The sequence below is a fragment of the Podarcis erhardii genome (genome assembly GCF_964252035.2).
Source record: "Podarcis erhardii genome assembly, chromosome: 6".
NCBI lineage: Eukaryota > Metazoa > Chordata > Lepidosauria > Squamata > Lacertidae > Podarcis > Podarcis erhardii.
The window spans coordinates 3452985-3473369 of record NC_138510.1 but is presented as its reverse complement, the minus strand read 5'-3'; the positions used below and the strand labels follow the sequence as shown (position 1 = coordinate 3473369).

The 20385-nt window shown below is 47.0% G+C and overlaps 1 protein-coding gene and 1 long non-coding RNA gene across 4 annotated transcripts in view; one reads left to right on the top strand and one right to left on the bottom strand.

Annotated features, from left to right (window-relative positions):
- Window positions 1–20385, bottom strand: part of LOC309345239 — a 147139-nt gene that overhangs the window by 60308 nt on the left and 66446 nt on the right. The window lies entirely within an intron of this gene.
- The window catches only part of TTLL9 (tubulin tyrosine ligase like 9), a 52303-nt gene continuing 34111 nt past the window's right edge, over window positions 2194–20385 (top strand). For 2 of the 3 annotated variants that reach the window (XM_081867893.1, XM_081867892.1), the window contains exons 1-4: window positions 2195–2304; window positions 7040–7086; window positions 11838–11930; window positions 18370–18481. In XM_081867893.1, the coding sequence (XP_081724019.1) occupies window positions 2290–2304; window positions 7040–7086; window positions 11838–11930; window positions 18370–18481 (267 nt within the window). In that variant the 5' untranslated portion in view covers window positions 2195–2289. Of the gene's footprint in view, window positions 2305–7039; window positions 7087–11837; window positions 11931–18369; window positions 18482–20385 lie in introns of all 3 variants that reach the window. The other variant, XM_081867894.1, reaches the window with a different exon arrangement.

Here is a 20385-nt window from a genome sequence, read left to right as displayed (position 1 = left end):
TTCTCAATCTGATCCTTTTACATGGTTTTGTATGTTTTGTGGTATTTTATGCATTGTGATTTGTTGTTATTTTTATTGATTATAGATTAACAATTCTTTATTGTAATTGATAAGTGTTTGATTGTTATTTGTTGGTGTTTAATTTTACTGTTTACTATTGGATTCTAATGGATTATTGCTTTATTTGATATAAATTGTTTATTTTAAAAGTATTGTGACTTTTTATATTGGATTAGATTATTACTATTAATGTGTGACGTATTTATTTTTAATTTTTGTGTGTGTTCAAAGCTGCCCAGATGCGCAGGATATAATAATAATAATAATAATAACAACAACAACAACAACAATAACATCAGTCATGAACTGTCATCTCCAATATGCAGCTGACAATACTGACCTACCTTACCGGGCTCTTTTAAGGAGTTGCCAAGGTTGTGGTTGTCAGCACTTGTGGGTTTTCAGATACTTGGAGCACAAGCATCCAAATTAAGCGCTCCTTAACTTTTCCTCATAGCTCAGTCGGTAGAGCAGGAGACTCATAACCTCAGGGTCCTGGACTCGAGCCCCATGTTGGGCAAAAGATTCTTGCATTTCAGTGGGTTGGACCAGTGGCGTAGCATGGGGGGTGCAGGGGGGGCCGGCCGCACCAGGCGCAACATCTGGGGGTTAGGGTTAGGGGGCGCAAATCCACGGGTTAGGAGGCGCAAATTACTTGCCTTGCCGCGGGTGCTGACAACCCACGCTACGCCACTGGGTTGGACTAGATGATCTGTCCTCTCTGCGATTCTAAGTGCAACTTGACGCTCTGCCTGTTTACTCAGAAGCAAGCCCTATCAAGGAAGTAGAGCTTCCTCTCAGGTAAGTTTGTGTAGGCTTTGTTAACGGAGAAATCCGAGGGCTCCCTTGGACAAAAAGCAAAGACACCAACCAGGAATATTAGAGCAAAACAGCAGCCAGAAGGCTTGGCCTTTATTGAAGACTGTCGCGACAGGATTCCAGCTCACAACAAAACGAAGCAAGATGGAAGCCCCGAACAAAAAAGCCCCCAAACTTTTATTAGCTGCTAATCCCCCTGTTACACCTCCCCCCAAACTACATCACGGTTACATCACGGTTACATCATGAAAGGGGAGGTCTGGTGGCAGTAATCTGAGCATCCTGGACCCTGCCCCATGGTTCCCCTTGCCCTCCACCAAACACCCATCAAGTGGAACAAAAGAGATATTTACATTTCCCTATTTCCCAGCCAAGTGAATCACAACCTTTGGTCTTCATCTGGGTTTGTTATTTCTGGAATGGCTACCTGTCTGGCACTCAGGTATCAGGATGCCAGGAATTATCACCCAGGCAGAGGGGCTGCTGAGTAGTTGAGCTCACATGTCTATATGAATTTCTGAAGTTTTCCCAGTGAGCCAGCACATAGGTACATTTGTCAGGGAATTCTTACATTTGGTATCTTGCAGCAAAGGCCCTTTGAATAGATAGGAAGAAACTGCGATGAAGTGTTTTGTGGGGACAAATCACAAAAGTCACGAAAGTGATTGTGCTGGTTTTGGTAGTGGGCTGCACGTGCATGATATCTGCTGGAGGGGCAATCCCCCCCCCAACCTATACATAAATTCCTACAACAACTTCCAGGCGCCTAAAGGTGCCCAACTTGCTTGGCATTTATTCATTGCATATTATCTCGGAGAGTACATCCTATTTTGTCCCTAAGATGACCCAGTCAGTCAGGCTCAACTGAGAAACGGTGACTAAATTTCCAGCGTTGGCTTTTAGGCACTCTTCCAATCCTTGTGTTTCGGCAAACCGCTTAGGGATTTCATTTCCAGCTCGGCAATATGCAAAACAACAGCAATAACCCAAAAACAATAAGGAGGAGGAGGAATAGATGCCTTGCTCGGGGCTCAATCCTGCCTCCATCCCGTCGCCTCTCGGATCTCCCCCAGTTATGCCGCGTAGGCGGGCGGGGTGGCTGCAGCCGCGAAGCGAAAAGCACTCCAGGTATGCTCAGAGGCACTCTTGCCCCGCTGCGCTCCAGCAGGTGCCGAGCTCTGCCCAGTTTCAAGGCACGTTCCGGGGCTCAGCCCTGCCTGCGATTAGTAGTAACACAAAGCAAGGACTCCACGCCTCCCCCTCCTCTCCATTCATGCCTCGCCTGTCCTAGCTCAGGCCCCGCCCACCAGCCTCGATCCCCGCCCCGGTTGCCGTGGAAACGGGACGCGCCGGATGGCGGCGGAGGAGGCTCTGGGCTGATTCCCCCTCCGGAGCAGAAAGAGGAGCGCCATGGCCAAGAACAAGGTGGGCGGCGGGGGGGATGAATGGGTGGGTGCTGGGGGGGGGGGACACTGGGTGGGAGGGGGCATTAGGGTGGGGAAGGGGAGTAGATGGGTGGGGTACCTCCATATGGTCTTGTGACATTTCCAAGGAAGTAACTTTTCACATTTAGGTATGCGTCCTCCAGCTTTGCACAGGTGTAAATCGGGACCTGATTCTGACACCCCAGTTGTCACATGTAAGAGGATATTGTAGAGCCCAGGGCTTTGCTGTAGGCTCTCCTCCTGCACAGGTAAAGGTAAAGGGACCCCTGACCATTAGGTCCAGTCGCGGACGACTCTGGGGTTGCGGCACTCATTTCTCTTTACTGGCCAAGGGAGCCGGCGTACAGCTTCCGGGTCATGTGGCCAGCATGACTAAACCGCTTCTGGCAAACCTGAGCGGTGCATGGAAACGCCGTTTACCTTCCCGCTGGAGTGGTACCTATTTATCTACTTGCACTTTGACGTGCTTTCGAACTGCTAGGTTGGCAGGAGCAGGGACCGAGCAACGGGAGCTCACCCTGTTGTGGGGATTGCTGATCAGCAAGTCCTAGGCCCTGTGGTTTAACCCACAGCGCCACCCGCGTCCATGCACAATTATTTTAGCGCAAATACCCTTTAGTCTAAGGTTACCAGATGTCCCTGTTTCCCGGGCACAGTCCCCGTATTTACAGCTTTCTCAGAATTCACATGTACATAGCAAACAATAAGTGTCCCCGGATTCATTGAGAAAAATCTGGTAACCTTACTTTAGTCCACTTCTTTAACAGCTACAAGAGAAAAGCCTCCTGGGAAAAGCAGGGGTGGCCTACAATATACCATAATAATGTGTTCTCAGGGGTTCTCAGAGTATATGCCGTAGCAGCAGCAGTAGCATCCAAAAGAGCAGGCAGCCTGCTGCGTGGTGCCTTCTTAGCATCAAATCAGACAAGCCATGGGAGGCCGGCGGTCAGGACCTCCTGCAGTTTTTCTTAAAATATTAATGGCAGCCACACCAAGCAGAGGGTGGGGGGCGGGGGGGGGGGCAAGGAGCCATGGTTCTCCTGTGCTCTTTTCTCAGCTCAGATTACACTACCACCCCCAACCTGCTGTTTGCCTCAAAATATTCCTGCAAGTTTCCCCCCACAGGCCAGACAGCATATCTGAGGGGGAGGGTAGTTTGCAAACGGAAAATGGTTTAGTGGGGAAAGTTGAATCCCTCCTTCAACAGCATTGTGGCTCTGGGGTCCCTTTGAGTCCCTTCCAGCTCTTGTTGTTTAGTCGTTTAGTCGTGTCCGACTCTTCGTGACCCATTGGACCAGAGCACGCCAGGCACTCCTGTCTTCCACTGCCTCCCCCAGTTTGGTCAAACTCATGCTGGTAGCTTCGAGAACACTGTCCAACCATCTCGTCCTCTGTCGTCCCCTTCTCCTTGTGCCCTCCATCTTTCCCAACATCAGGGTCTTCTCCAGGGAGTCTTCTCTTGTCATGAGGTGGCCAAAGTATTGGAGCCTCAGCTTCAGGATCTGTCCTTCCAGTGAGCACTCAGGGCTGATTTCCTTCAGAATGGAGAGGTTGGATCTTCTTGCAGTCCATGGGACTCTCAAGAGTCTCCTCCAGCACCAGAATTCAAAAGCATCCATTCTTCGGCAACCAGCCTTCTTGATGGTCCAGCTCTCACTTCCATACATCACTACTGGGAAAACCAGAGATTTAACTATACGGACCTTTGTTGGCAAGGTGACGTCTTTGCTTTTTAAGATGCTGTCTAGGTTTGTCATTGCTTTCTCCCAAGAAGCAGGCGTCTTTTAATTTCATGACTGCTGTCACCATCTGCAGTGATCATGGAGCCCAAGAAAGAAAAATCTCTCACTGCCTCCATTTCTTCCCCTTCTATTTGCCAGGAGGTGATGGGCCCAGTGGCCATGATCTTCGTTTTTTTGATGTTGAGCTTCAGACCATATTTTGTGCTCTCTTCTTTCACCCTCATTAAAAGGTTCTTTAATTCCTCCTCACTTTCTGCCATCAAGGTTGTGTCATCTGCATATCTGAGGTTGTTGATATTTCTTCCGGCAATCTTAATTCCGGTTTGGGATTCATCCAGCCCAGCCTTTCACATGACGAATTCTGCATATAAGTTAAATAAGCAGGGAGACAATATACAGCCTTGTCATACTCCTTTCCCAATTTTGAACCAATCAATTGTTCCATATCCAGTTCTAACTGTAGCTTCTTGTCCCGCATAGAGATTTCTCTGGAGACAGATGAGGTGATCAGCTCTACCAATCTCTGATTCTATGATCCATACGATCCCCATGGCTTCTGTTAATACTGTATTTCAAAACTTGTGGCAGTGAAGATCAAAGACTTTCTGTGTCTGGTTTGGCCCTTAGTTGTTCACGTGCAGCCATTGACCTTCGCTAGAGCCAAGATTTATCGCACTCTGTGATTTCGCCACCGGAGACCCTGGGGAGGGAGCTTAACCCTGCAACATAGCAGCAGCTCTTAGCCACTTGCGCAATTTATACCATGGCATCCCACCCACCCTAAAAAAACAGGGGCCGTGCTTTGACCAGGAACTGTCACTGGTAAACAAGGACAGCTGGGGCGTCTGTAGATGTCATCCGTCTCATTGCATCTTTTTTGTCAGCCTCAGAATTATTCAGTACAATATTTCAAAATGCTGCCCATATGAGCAAACAAACACTGAGTGGGTGTCTGTGACAATCATGTCTCATTCAGCAGTCTCAATTGCAGCGAATGCGCGATCTGGCGGAGAAAGAGGTATCATATGTTCCCCAACCACAGAGTATCGCAGCTTCAGTGCTCGGAGAATGTGGTATCGTCAGCACAACGAAAACATTACCGGGAGGGAAGAGAAGTATGGGCTGTGCATGACAAACAGGAAGACAAATACGTGTTCAGAATGTGATCTTAGAGATGCGCTCAGTTGCCTTGATGCGATGCGACGGCCTGCCCCACATGACAGTCAAGGCAGTCAGGTGCCCGACAAGTCAAGGATTCTTCTTCTTCTTTGGCAATCACTCATAGCCAAATAAGATTGTCTTCCATGAACATGGTCTTAACAGTGTGTCCATAAGTGACTGTGGAGGTTAATTCTAGATCACCATGCCCTTCCACAGTGGGGACATAGGTTTCCGGGCGGAAGTTGATTATGGTGAGGGTTTGCCAAACATGCCTTCCTCTTAGCATGTTCCTCCCTTGTGTCCTGAGTTTGAGTGTCTTCAAAGTCCATGACACCTTTGGTCAAGGCTGTTCTCTAACTGGAGCGCTCGCAGGCCAGTGTTTCCCAGTTGTCGGTGTTCATACTACATTTTTAAAGATTTGCCTTGAGACAGCCTTTGAACCTCTTTTGTTGACCACCGGCATTACGCTTTCCATTTTTAAGTTCGGAATAGAGTAGTTGCCTTGGAAGACGATCATCAGGCATCCGCACAACATGACCAGTCCAACGAAGTTGATGTTGAAGAATCATTGCTTCAACACTGGTGATCTTTGCTTCTTCCAGTACCCTGGCATTAGTTTGCCTGTCTTCCCAAGTGATGTGTAAAATTTTTCGGAGACACCGTTGATGGAATCTTTCAAGTCATACCTGGGAGCTGGCTTGCTACCTTGTGATGCAGACACCTTGCAGTCACTGGGAGTATCGCCCTGTTCCTTCTTCCCAGACGAGACGTTGACTGCTCAGACCATTAAGCAGCCCATGCTAGCACTGGGGACAAGCACTTAGTGCTTATTGTGCAAAAGTGGTCCTGCAAGAAGACTCCTGTTGATGTTCATGGCACACAATGGTTGCGGTTCCCGCTATTAAAATGACTGTGTCTTGTTCAGCTCTGCTGGAGCAGAATATGCCTGTTCTTAAGGGCAAAACAAGGGCCTGGTAAAATTACTTGTGTGGCAAGGGCATAATGTAGAGATGGCGGGACTTCCCCCCTTTTCTTATTTCTCCTTGGCATGTCTCCTCTAGTATCCCACACCCCCACAGTGGCCAACCCAATGCCTTATGGGACTCCCACTTTTCTGCTGAGGTGACTGATACTCAGAGAAGGCGTGGTGTCTCTGATTCTGGAGGTATCATAAAGGCGTCGTTTTATTGGCATAGATAGACCAAACCGTGCTGGCAACATATTATGGATATTTTTTTGCCAATTAACTGACTTCTAGCTAAATTGTAAATTAACCGATTAAAATTATTAACTGCTTTTTTTGAGGCCACCCAAATGAAGATGGCAATATGTACGTTGTAATTTACAATTTACTGTAAAACAATTTATCCCTTCACTCCATGTCCCCACCCCACCCTACCCCAACACCATTTTATTTTCCACAAGGGAGGGAGAGAGAAAAGCAAAAACAAGCCGTGAATTGTTTTGCAAGAATTTGCAGCTGGGCTTGCCGGACCCCTGGCTTCTTTTGGAAGGAGAGAGAAAGTATAAAATATTGTATCACTAGTATACTTTCTTTTATATACTAAGTGATATAAGAGACAGAGCCAAATAGAATATTTCAAATTTCTGGGTCATGGTATCAAGTTTTTAGGAGCTAGCACCTCATTTTTAGTTGCCAGTTCCACATAGAACAGAACAAAAAAATATTTCTGATATCTTACATTATATTTGATGGTACCTCATCATAACAGAGGAGTGTTGTGGGTTTTTTTAGGATACTCATTATTTCACATTCCAATTTAATTTGCTTTTCTTTTTATCTCGTTGCAGAACGTAAACTACAAAGGGCCTTACGGTTACCAAAAGCTGAAAGAACGGTGAGTGGTTGGTTGTCCCCCTCTCCCACATCTGATCAAATCATTTAAAAATCATTTCCTCTTTTTGCATGAATGGGGGGCCTGGTGTATTTTTATGGACTCTCTGCTGTAATGGGCAAAGTGCTGGGAGTTGTATTCCAAACAGAAACTGGCGTTAAGATTTTTGATGCAAGAAAAGTGTAGATTTTCCCATCGCTTTGAAAAGCCGAAATGTGTGGTGGGGTGATTTCTAGGCATTTCTTCACAGTGGAGGATGGATGGCAGCTAACAGATTGAGGTTGAACCCTGACAAGACAGAAGTGCTGTTTTGGGGGACAGGGGGTGGGCAGGTGTGGAGAACTCCGTGATCCTGAATGGGGTAACAGTGCCCCTGAAGGACTAGGTGCGCAGCCTGGGAGTCATTCTGGACTCACAACTGTCCATGGAGGCACAGGTCAATTCTGTGTCCAGGGCAGCTGTCTCCCAGCTCCATCTGGTACGCAGGATGAGACCCTACCTGCCCGCTGTCTGTCTCGCCAGAGTAATACATGCTCTAGTTATCTCTTGCTTGGACTACAGTGGTACCTCGGGTTACATATGCTTCAGGTTCCAGATGCTTCAGGTTACAGACTCCGCTAACCCAGAAATAGTACAGAACAGAAATCATGCTCTGGCGGCACGGCGGCAGCAGGAGGCCCCATTAGTTAAAGTGGTACTTCAGGTTAAGAACAGTTTCAGGGTAAGAACGGACCTCTGGAACAAATTAAGTACTTAACCCAAGGTATCACTGTACTGCAATGCGCTCTACGTGGGGCTACCTTTGAAGGTGACCCAGAAACTGTAAAAAAATCCAGAATGCAGCAGCTAAACTGGTGACTGGGAGCGGCCGCCGACACCATATAATACCGGTCCTGAAAGATCTTCATTGGCTCCCAGTACATTTCCGAGCGCAATTCAAAGTGTTTGTGTTGACCTTTAAAGCCCTAAATGGGCTCGGTTCTGTATACCTGAAGGAGCGTTTCCACCCCCATCATCCAGCCCGGACATTGAGATGTCGAACCACCAACCTTCTGATCATCAAGTAAGATTTCTTTTTACTTACAGCTAATTCCAGGGAGCTGTCAGCTTCCTCCTATTTAGACTCCGCTTTGTCTGAGACATGGGTGGCGCTGTGGGTTAAGCCACAGAGCCTAGGGCTTGCCGATCAGAAGGTTGGTGGTTCAAATCCCCGCAATGGGGTGAGCTCCCGTTGCTCAGTCCCGGCTCCTGCCAACCTAGCAGTTCGAAAGCACATCAAAGTGCAAGTAGATAAATAGGTACCGCTCTGGTGGGAAGGTCAACGGCGTTTCTGTGCGCTGCTCTGGTTCGCCAGAAGCGGCTTAGTCATGCTGGCCACATGACCTGGAAGCTGTACGCCGGCTCCCTCGGCCAATAAAGCGAACCCCAGAGTCGGCCACGACTGGACCTCTAATGGTCAGGGGTCCCTTTACCTTTACCTTTACCTTGTCTTTGTAGAAGTCAACAGGGAGGAGGACTGGAACGAAAGCAGAATTAGTTGGCTTTTCCTCTTGTTGGCTCTGGCGCCACCTACTGTTGGCCTCCCTGCCTTCTGCCCTACCAGTCCCAAGGTGCACCAGTTGCCACTGTGTATGCAAACCTATCCTGGCAAGTTGTGTTACGTAAAAGGGGGACAAAAAAAGGAGACAGTTTTCACGCGCCAACCCTACGTAATGGCAAGTCTGGCAGTAAAAGGAAGGACATCTGTCAACAGAAATGCTGTGGAAGGCTGGCAGATAATGAAAAACAGGGGATAGGAATCTGCCTTAAACCAAGTCCGGCCATTGCTGCCTCTTGATTAGCGCTGCCTACTTGCCATTCATGGCCTCAAACCCAGGCAGCTGGAATCTGCATTGAAATGCATTTCAGGTAGGCGGCGTATAATTTGAGCTGGGACTCCTCCAAACATTCCCCATATGATGAGGCTCAGTCGTCTCGCATTATTTTGATAACAATTGTGAAAGTCCCTTCTGCCAGGGATAGTTTGTCATGTTCAAAACGAAAAGATCATTAAGCAAATGGAAGGAGATGCCTTATAATTAGCAGATATTGCCTGGATCCAAAGAGCTTCTCTGTTCCCATGGCTGGGGTGTTCATCAATTCTTCTCATCTGCATGGAGCACTTCTTTCGAGACAGAGAGGCGACTTAAAAGCGGGGGTCAGGGCTTTGCAATTCACTGCCCCACCTCCAGGAATGCCCAGTCTCTCGGCTGTGTGGCTGCTTTGGCTCCTGGGCATAGTGATTTACCAACTGCACTGGCTCCCAGTGGAGTACAGGGTCAGGTTTAAGGTGCTGGTTTTGACCTTTAAAGCCCTATACGGCCTAGGACCCTCGTACCTACGGGACCGCCTCTCCTGGTATGCCTCGTAGAGCACCTTAAGGTCCGCAAATGACAACATTTTGGAGGTCCCAAGTTGCAAGGTGGTTAGATTGGTCTCAACTAGGGCCAGGGCCTTTTCAGCACTGGCCCCGGCACTCTGTCACAAGAGACTAGGGCCCTGCGGGACTTGACATCTTTCCGCAGGGCCTGCAAGACAGAGCTGTTCAGCCTGGCCTTTGATTTGGACTCAGTCTGACCCTTATGTTTCCCTCCCCTTATGGTTTTGATCTATGGGCTACTTTTAAAATGAGGCTGCATTTTAAATGGCATTTTGACCTGTATTTTATATTGGGTCCTGTCCCCCCCCATTATGTTTTTACTGTGATTTTATTGGTGTTAGCCGCCCTGAGCCTGGCTCAGGCCGGGGAGGGCAGGGTATAAATAAAATTCATCATCATTATTATTATTATTATTATTATTATTATTATTATTATATCACACAAGCCCTTTTTCTTCCACATGGAGTGGAAAACTCACCTTTCCTATTTCCATTTGGGTCTCATGTGCCTTGCAAACAAACCACAAAGGTGTGACAGAGTAAGTTCAGGATGGTGTCTGAGAAATGAGAAGAACCAGCAAAAGAAGAATAGATACAGAAACTTATGGAATATCACCATCATCATTTTATATGTATGCCGCCTTTCCGTTGCTGAAGCTATGCTCAAGGCGGCTTACAACATGACAAGATTTACATAACTGCAAACATAACAGAAGTCATAAACGATAAATAAAACACAACAAAACGTACACAACCAAATGGAAACAATTTCCACGTAAATCATAATAATCATAATATCTGTTATGTACTGAGTTGAATAGGATCCAAAAGGCAGCAGTCTGATTGGTCCTAGAACAATAGGATTCAGATTGCAGCAGTCTGATTGGTCCTAGAACAATAGGGTCCAGAATGCAGCAGTCTGATTGGTCCACAGGAGCCACCCAATCCAGCTCCAGGTGGAAGTGAATCCACAACCTGATTGCCCTACAGGTGAATCCTGGAATTAGCCAATCACGTGGGGCCCATTGTGTAAATAATGTATATAAAGCAGACATTCTGGGGGAACTTCCATTCCTCCTCACCACTATGAGCTGAATAAAGAGCATGAAATCCACTCTCGACTATATTTCAATATCAATAACAGCAATAGCTCTCTCAATCTCCTGTAAACAATACTTCAGCCCAAGAATCTGTTCAACATCCTCAGCTTTTGTAGCTGGAGTCAGTCAGAATATGCAGAAATGGTGAAACTTACCAGAAAAATAAGAAATAAAGATAACAAACTTTTTGTAAAAGAATGGAAACGGTTTATTGAATATTTACAAACAAACTGTAAACAGATAAGGACATTGGCAGGATTATTGTAACGACCTGCAGTTTCATAAGAGCATATGTTTAAAGCAGATCAATAAAAGAATAAGTTAGGTTAGTTTAGAATATGCAGGAAATGTTAAAAAAAATAATAATTAAGAGAGCACAGAAAGAGGAGGAAGGAAGTCGAGTTTTGATATGTTAGAAAGACTGTAAAACTATTGAAAATGGTGAATAAAGATTAAAAGAAATAAATAAAAAGAAATGAGAATCACTGCATAAACAATCCATAGCAGGCTTTTGTAGGAGTCCGATAATTCTTTGGCGGAGGTTCTGTGACAGGTAAATTTATTTAATTTTTTATTTCATGGCGTTTATATACCGCTTAATAGCCATGGAACCACTAAGCAACTTACGAAAGAAAACTGATTTAGAAGTGCCTTTACACTTTACCGTCGTGGCCAGGCTGGCAGGGGCTCATGGGAGTTATAGTCCAAAAAATCTGCAGAGCTCCAGGCTGGAGAAGGCTGCTCTAAGGTCTGGAGAGTGAGGGTTTTGCATCTTCCTCCCTGCCAAAGTCACTATCGCCCTTTAAATGCATCTTAATTGCATTTGTTGTGTAATTTGCTAGGTTAGAGAGAGAGAGAGAGAGAGATTAGAAGATGACTTATTTGCAATGCAATGCGCTGCTGCCCCGGAGCTGGGTCAAGACAGTAACTAGAACTGTTAATAGGTTGTATGAATGCGGCCACAATATATATACACAAAAAGAAAACTATAGCTTAAACTTTAAAATGCCAACAGATTTTATTATAGCATAATGTTTTATTGAATTGAATGCATTTCAATTAATTGATTGTGATTTTATGTAAACTGTGTTACTTTTATTGTTGTTAGCTGCTCTGGGCCCGGCTTCAGCTGGGGAGGGTGGGATATAAATAAATTATTATTATTATTATTATTATTATTATTATTATTATTATTATTATTATTTAACGGGACCCGTGTGTCTTTCTTATACACAGAGAACCCCGAGCTTGCATCCGGTTCAAGTGTGCCCTTACAAACACCATTTTAGACGTCCTTCGACAGCGACCAGGATGGGTTGAAGTGAAAGAGTAAGGCTTGCGTTTTTCTTCTTAAGGGCAGAATTGATTTCCTGGTGCAAGAATCCCACTTCCCAAAGCTCTTATCTCAACAAAGGTTCTATGCAAAATAACTAAGCAAGTATTAGAAATCACCCCAGAATTGGCCCTGCTAAACATCTTCCAAGACAATACAATGGTACCTCTGGATGCGAACAGGACATAGCTGCCAATTTTTCCCCTTTTTTTAAGGGAAATTCCCTTATTCCGAATAGGATTCCTCGCAAGAAAAGGGAAAAGTTGATAGCTATGGAATGGGATCTGTTCCGGAGCCCCGTTCGCATCCTGAAGCAAACGCAACTCGTGTCTGCTCATAGGCAGATCGCAATTCACTGCTTCCACGCCTGCGCGTGATGTCGTTTTGAGCGTCTGCACATGCGCGAGCGGGGAAACCCAGAAGTAACGTGTTCCGTTACTTCCGGGTCACCGCAGAGCGTAACCTGAAAACGCTCAACCCGAAGCTACTTAAACCCGAGATATGACTGTAATGCCTATTTACACTGCAAAGAACTCATAACCCACCTAACCTGCAAAGTACTCATAACCCTGCTCATGTCAAGTTTGTGGTCAACCAAGACTCCTAGATCCTTTTCACATGTACTGCTCTCAAGCCAGGTGTCACCCATCTTGTATTTGTGCCTCTCATTTTTTTTGCCCAAGTGCAATACTTTACATTTCTCCCTGTTAAAATTCATCTTGTTTGTTTTGGCCCAGTTCTCTAATCTGTCAAGGTCGTTTTGAAGTGTGATCCTGTCCTCTGGGGTGTTGGCCACCCCTCCCAGTTTGGTGTCATCTGCAAATTTGATCAGGATGCCCTTGAGTCCATCATCCAAGTCGTTGATAAAGATGTTGAATAAGACCGGGCCCAAGACAGAACCCTGTGGCACCCCACTAGTCACTCTTCTCCAGGATGAAGAGGAACCATTGATGAGCACCCTTTGGGTTCTTTATCACATACACAGCCCAACAAGACAATGACAAAAATCCACCAACAGAATACAAATCAATATGGCTAACCTGACCCAAAACACCCACCCACCCCACTCACACACGAAAACAAAGATCACCACAGCCAACCACAAATGAACAACCACACCTTGGCCAACCCCAACCTCTCTCACCACCAAAGGAACACAAGCGAACAGCAGAGAACCTGCACAAGAAAAGCTGGCACCAAACCCTACGCATAGTACGTAAAATAGAAACATTGCCACCAGACCCCACCCTCACTCATCTCCCCTCCCTCCACTTCTTTCCCCCTTTTCTTCCTAATGTCTCAACAAATGAAACTGATCTGTAAAAAATGTTACTTGGGGAAAAAGAAAGAGAGAGAGACATTGCGCATACTTTTGTAAACCAAGAAAATCTTTAATCAAAATACATTTTAAAAAAACCCCACAGAAGTTCCTGCCTCAATTCAGGGAGCTTTGCTGAACACACCTTCCCCCTGCTCCTCTGGCAAGAACTTAAGAAATACATACGTACATAATTTTATTGGTATGCCGGCTTTCCAGAGTTTAAACCATTCTCAAGGTGGCATACGACGTAGAAAAAGCGCTTAACTGCAACATAACAAAAGCAGTCACAAACAGTAAATAGAACATTTAAAAAAACACACAGCGAAACTGCGCAATTTCCAACTAAATCACAAGGCCTAAAATAAAGATACCAAAAACCCCAGCAACAACACCCCAGACCAATAGTCTGTTCTGCAGCCTCAGCTTGTTGCAGCTGGAGTCAGTCCAGGTCAGATAGCAAAAGTTCTGCAGGTCTTCCAGGACTCCCAGGACTCCGTTATACAGCTGCAAGTAAAACGCTTTAAGTGTGTTGTAATGTGCATTATTCAGATGTTACACTAGATGGCGATGGCGAGCTATGGTAAATGCAATATATTTTTCAAAACTTTTTTTAAAAAGCATTTTCACAACGTTTTTTTTAAATATGTGTGTAGATTTCACCCCAGCCAAGATGAAGCTCCCTCTTCTTTTTGTGCGCTAGGGGAAAAATGGATTCTGAAATTTCTACCAGGGATAGCTTTCAGGAAGGAGATAGCACACACACACAGTTTTCAGACATTTGCACATGCTCAGAGAACAATGCACACAGTCAGCACTAAACAAAAGAGTCCTAGTTCACTGGGATTCTCTCATCGCTCCCAGCAGCCTATTCTTCTGGCTTCAGTCCCAGAGAAATACATTGTCTTCTCTGCACACTGTTACTAAGGGCAGGGAGCGCAACCACCCAGTGGCGTAGCGTGGGGGGTGCAGGGGGGGGCCGGCCGCACCGGGCGCAACATCTGGGGGTTAGGGTTAGGGGGCGCAAATCCACGGGTTAGGGGGCACAAATTACTTGCCTTGCCCTGGGTGCTGACAACCCACGCTACGCCACTGCAACCACCTCTTGGCTCATGTACAGATTTGAGTACGTGGAAGGAAGAAATGGGGATGATGGGGATCCCAAATTGTGGAGTTTGTAGTTAATTTTACTTCCTCTGTCTGCCTGCTGCAGCTTAGGGGTCAGCCAGAGGGAAGATTCATTCTGTATTGTCCATCAAAGCAGCTGCAGGTGAACATCCTATATGGATGTTTACAAGGGGTTTGTATTCCCAACAGTGCCAGATTTACATATAAGCTAAACAAGCTATAGCTTAGGGCCCACTCTCTTAAAGGTAAAGGTAAAGGGACCCCTGACCAGTAGGTCTAGTCATTCCCCACTCTCTTGGCCCCCCCCCCAAAAAAAACCCTGGATGTACATTTCCAAAATATAAGATAAAAAACAAAACAAAACAAAACCTACATACAGTGGTACCTCAGGTTACTTACACTTCATGTTACATATGCTTCAGGTTACAGACTCCGCTAACCCAGAAATAGTGCTTCAGGTTAAGAACTTTGCTTCAGGATGAGAACAGAAATTGCGGCAGCGGGAGGCCCCATTAGCTAAAGTGGTGCTTCTGTTAAGAACAGTTTTAGGTTAAGAACGGACCTCCAGAATGAATTAAGTACTTAACCCGAGGTACCACTGTACAGCAACAGTGTTTTGTGTTGTGTAGGCTCCTATGATGTAAGTTATGGACCCTGCCTGTTAGCCTGCTTCCTAAAATATCACTGGTGTTGTTCATTTCTATATATAGGGTGCCTACATTCTGCATGGACAGGTTGCATGGCAGAATGGCTTCAAAGGTAAAGGTAAAGGGACCCCTGACCATTAGGTCCAGTCGTGGCCGACTCTGGGGTTGCGGCGCTCATCTCGCTTTATTGGCCGAGGGAGCCGGCGTACAGCTTCCGGGTCATGTGGCCAGCATGACTAAGCCGCTTCTGGTGAACCAGAGCAGCGCACGGAAATGCCGTTTACCTTCCCGCCGGAGTGGTACCTATTGATCTACTTGCGCTGGTGTGCTTTCGAACTGCTAGGTTGGCAGGAGCAGGGACTGAGCAACAGGAGCTCACCCCGACACAGGGATTCGAACCGCCAACCTGCCCAAACTTTTTTCAAAGAGGGCCAGATTTGATGAAGTGAACATTTGTTGAGCTTTTTTTAAGGATTTGACCCCAATAAATAAGCGGCCCCCAAAATGGACTTTGGACTTGCCTGCCATATACCATATATTCCCCAAAGGACAGCTGGACATATAAAGGGCCCCATTACCTTTGGTGGCTTAGGGCCTCATCAAACCTAAACCCGTCCCTCATTCCCAGCAAGGCAAGGGCTTCCTTTTTCAAGCCTCTGTGTTCCCCATATTTTTCCTCAAAGCCCCACATTCAAAGCTGCATCTCCTTTCCTCACTAAACACACCCTATTTCTCCTCAAGTCCTGGATATAAATGCAAACACGCTTCTCTCTTCCCGCTCTCTGGTCTTTCCCAAACATCAGTCGCTAGCCATATTCTTCTCCAGTCCCAAGATCCCTGTTTAGTCCTCGGAAATGAAAAATGTGTGGGATCCATTCAGGCTGGAGATCATACATGCCAGGGCAGAGATGCCTCCCCAAGCACAGATAAATGGATGTCTTTGTGCTGCGTACAATTTCTGTATTTACATTTCCAGAATGGAGTCCTGGAACAGCCGTGTAAAGAGGGACTTTCATTTCCCTAGCAAATGATCCTTTCTGCAGAACTACTTAAAATCAAACCACCTGTGATTGGGTGGTGGGTGAAGAGATCTGTGGCCATTTCCTTCTTTAAAAAGAGAAACTATGGTGGACTCTACACACATAAAAAAACCACACGCTGTGAAAATGCTTTTATAATACAGTCATACCTCGGGTTGAATACGCTTCGAGTTGAGCGCGTTCGAGTTGCGCTTCTCGGCAACCCGGAAGTAGCGGAGCGCGTTACCTCTGGGTTTCGCTGCTTGCGCATGCGCAGACGCTCAAAATGACGTCACATGCATGCGCAGAAGTGGCGAAAAGCGACGCAGACGTGCCGTTGCTACTTACGTTTACTTCTAGATGCGAACAGGGCTCCGGAACGGATCCCGTTCATATCTAGAGGTACCACTGTAAATGTTTTGAAAAATATATTGAATTTGCCATAGTTCACCATCGCCATCTAGTGTCACATTTGCATATTGCACTTTACAACACACTTAAAACGTTTTATTTGCAGGTGTATAGAAAACTTGCAGAGTCAGCACAGCAGAGGAACACCCTTTTCCTAGATGTAATTTCCGCAATGATGATTTCAACTATTGCTGCTCGTTACTATTATTATTTCATCCCCTTCTGCACACACAATCTGCTTGCTTAATTATGTGGAGACCCTGATTCTGGCCTTGTTGCGGGTCTGGGGTTTGAATGATAGGGTGTAAAGGTTCTCAGTGGGTAGATGGGTCAACCTTTTTTCTACCCACACCTGTTGAGAGTGTTGGGATGCTGCTGGGAGTCTGGGGCAATTGGCAGGCCCCCAGCTGGCTTCTAGCCTTGGCTGGGATGATCAGCTTCACATACCTCTGTCTCTGCCAGGATCTTGCAGCAGCCTTATACTCCTGTAAGCGCCATGGATCTGGGCCCAAAGCCCTGTTGTTGGGATGCTGCCAGGGGCAATTGGCAGGCCCCCAGCTGGCTCCAGCCACCAGCCGGTAGCCGGGCGATACTCCAGTTCTTGGATCAGCATCAAAACTGTGACTCAAGCCTCAGATACCTTTAGAGACTCTGAGCACGCAAACCAGCAGAGATAAGACCTCTTTTGCATCAGAAGAGGCGGACAGAGAAATGTGCAAGCATAATGTACAGCATTTTGTTCAGCATAGTTCGGGAACAGAGGAAAACATGTCTGCTTCCCTTCGTCTCCAGCAAAACAGCAGTAACGCAAAAGCTATATCCAAACGGAAGTTCCCAGTGGACTGTGCTGGAAGTAAACAGTCATGTGACACACAACAGTCATGCCTGTACCCTTTTAAGGGGGAATGGAACTGTATCCTAACAGAGAGTGGGTGTTCTCTTTCTGCAGGGGACCATTTTCTGTTGGTCTTTGAGGCCATAAAAGTCAGCTCTGGGGTCCACAGATCCCTCAAAGCCCTCCCATTGATTTCTAGCACTGCTCTCCATGTTAATCCCATGCTGCATAATGCATTGACATTTTTTGGTTATTTATTTGAAATATTTATACCCCGCTCTTTAGTGGGAAAGGCTCCCCTAGCAACTTAACAATCATCCGTAATAAGATAGTTCCCTGCCCTCAGGCATACAATCTAAAAATACATGACACATGAGGAAAAGCAGATGAGAGGGAGGAAAGCAAGCTCAGGCATCAGTTCTTCAAAGTTATAGTTCTTATAAACTGAGATGAGAATTGGCAAAGCTTTTGCTAAAATTGTTCCTGTCAGTGAGATGTCCCCTAAGAACAATCTTCAGAGGGCCATTCCATAATATGCTTTTGCTGCCAGTTAAAAATGAGGAGATTGGTTCTAACAGAGCTGCTTGGATGTGCTTTTTCTGGGCAGGAAGATGAGAAGTTTTCTGGGACTCCTTGTTTCCATTGTAATTCCTGGGAGATGAAACAGTGCGGAATATCAGAAACGCAACATGTTACCTGATAGCCGCTTCGTTTGGCAATCAAGGAAGCCACGTCGAGTCTTTATTTAACATATATTAAAAGGGCTCCGGTTGCACCTTTAAGTCTTAACTGAAATGGTTTTGTTCCAAGAGCGGCGGATAGGCTCTCATGTGACAGTTTGCAATAAACACACTGGCATAAAATACCACTTTATTCATAGTTCTGGAAAATTGATATGCTCAGATGAAAGCAGTCCTGGGAGCAGTATATGCTCTTAAATTAAAGGCCCAGGATGTTTATGGCATTTTAAGCCAGCCAGTTAACGGGTCCATAAAAGCCGTGCAGCGAAGGAGCGAAAGGGACCCTGATGTGTTGTTTTTGTGCCCAATTCAATGTTGTTTGACCTTTTCCCGACAGCGAAGGGGAGTGGGACTTCTACTGGTGCGACGTCCGCTGGCTCCAGGAGAACTTTGACCACACATATATGGATGAGCATGTGCGCATCAGCCACTTCCGCAATCACTACGAGGTGAGAGGAACTTGGTGCCTTGGTGCCAGCCGAGTTACACTAGAATGGAGTAGGGCTGGGCGGTACCCGGTTTTCAACATCGCAATATATCACCAGCTAAATATCGCAATATACATCGCAAAATAAGGATGGACAATGCAAAGGCTCGGGACGTGGGTGGCGCTGTGGGTTAAACCACAGAGCCTTGGGCTTGCCGATCATAAGGTCGGCAGTTCGAATCCCCATGACGGGGCGAGCTCCCATTGCTTGGTCCCTGCTCCTGCCAACCTAGCAGTTTGAAAGCACGTCAAAGTAGATAAATAGGTACCGCTCCGGCGGGAAGGCAAACAGTGTTTGCGTGCGCTGCTCTGGTTTCCAGAAGCGGCATAGTCATGCTGGCCACATGACACGGAAGCTGCACACCGGCTCCCTCGGCCAATAAAGCGAGATGAGCCCCACAACTGGACCCAGCGGCGTAGCGTGGGTTATCAGCACCCGGGGCAAGGCAAGTAATTTGCGCCCCCTAACCTGGGGCAAGGCAAGTAATTTGCGCCCCCTAACCCGGGGCAAGGCAAGTACAGTAATTTACTCTCCCAAGCAGCAGCAGCGAGGCTTCTCTTTCCCCCGCGCTCTCCCGGAGCTGCCTCTTTTCTTTCCTTTTTTCCCTTTCTCCAAGGCTTTTCGCTTTCTCTCCTTAATTGATTCCCCCTCCACACCGCGCCGTTTCCTGGCTGCTCCCCCCCCCTTCCCCTCTCTCTCCTCCTCGCTCTGCTTGCCTTGCCCTGCCCTGCCTGAGGGCGCCCTGAGGAGACTCCGCTCTCCTTTTTGACCAGGCGAGGTGGAAAAAAGGGGGAAAAGTCTCTTCCCGCCCCCTCGCCAGACTCCCTGCTCGGCTCGGCTCGCTACCCAGAAGGCAGGCCAGTGGAGAGAGAGCTGCAATTGCCATAAAGCTCCTCTCCCTCCGCTTCGCCAAGCTGTCAAAGCCCGGCAGCAGCGGCAACGGCAGCAGCAGGCGCAGACAGACCCCCGCCAGCCAGCCCGCCTGCCTGCCCGCCCGCCCGGCTTCCTCTCCTTTTTTTGCCCGCGGCAGAAGTCTTCGCTCTCCCCCTTCCGCGACCTCCTCGCCAAGCCGAGCGAGCGCGGGCTCCCTAACCCGTGGATTTTAGTAGGGGCAGAGAGCTGCTAGTGCGAGTGCGCCCCCCGCCCATGTTGCGCCCGGTGCGGCCGGCACCCCTGGCACCCCCCACGCTACGCCACTGACTGGACCTAATGGTCAGGGGTCTCTTTACCTTTACCTTTATGATTTTTTTGCATAGCACACACGGACCACAATTCACAATATATCGCCAGGTCAAAAACTATGAAACTATGAAACCATGAAACCAATATCACAATACGGACTTCAAACCGGTTTGGGTTGATGTATCGATATATCACCCAACCCTGGTTTGAATTGAAAGCAACTTTGATAACATGGTCCCCCATGGAATCAGGTTTGGGGCTCTGCTCACAACCTCTTCCTCAAAACCCATCCATCCTTCTGAGAATCAGAATGTCTTCCTTAAAAACAAAAGCAATACTAATAATAATAATGTATACCCCGCCCATCTGGCTGGGTTTCCCCAGCCACTCTGGGCGGCTCTCAACAGAATTAAAAGCACAATAAACCATCAAACATTTAAAACTTCCCTAAACAGGGCTGCCTTCAGATGTCTTCTAAAAGTCAGATAGTTGTTTATTTCCTTGACATCTGATGGGAGGGCGTTCCACAGGGCGGGTGCCACCACCAAGAAGGCCCTCTGCTGTGAGTCTGGCCTTTGGGGTTGTAGAGATGGGGACAGCAGTGGCGGAGTTGCATGCTCCGGCACCGGGGGGCGGAGAGCAGGCCGGGGTGGGGCTGGCACGTATTCTGGGGGGGCGACCAG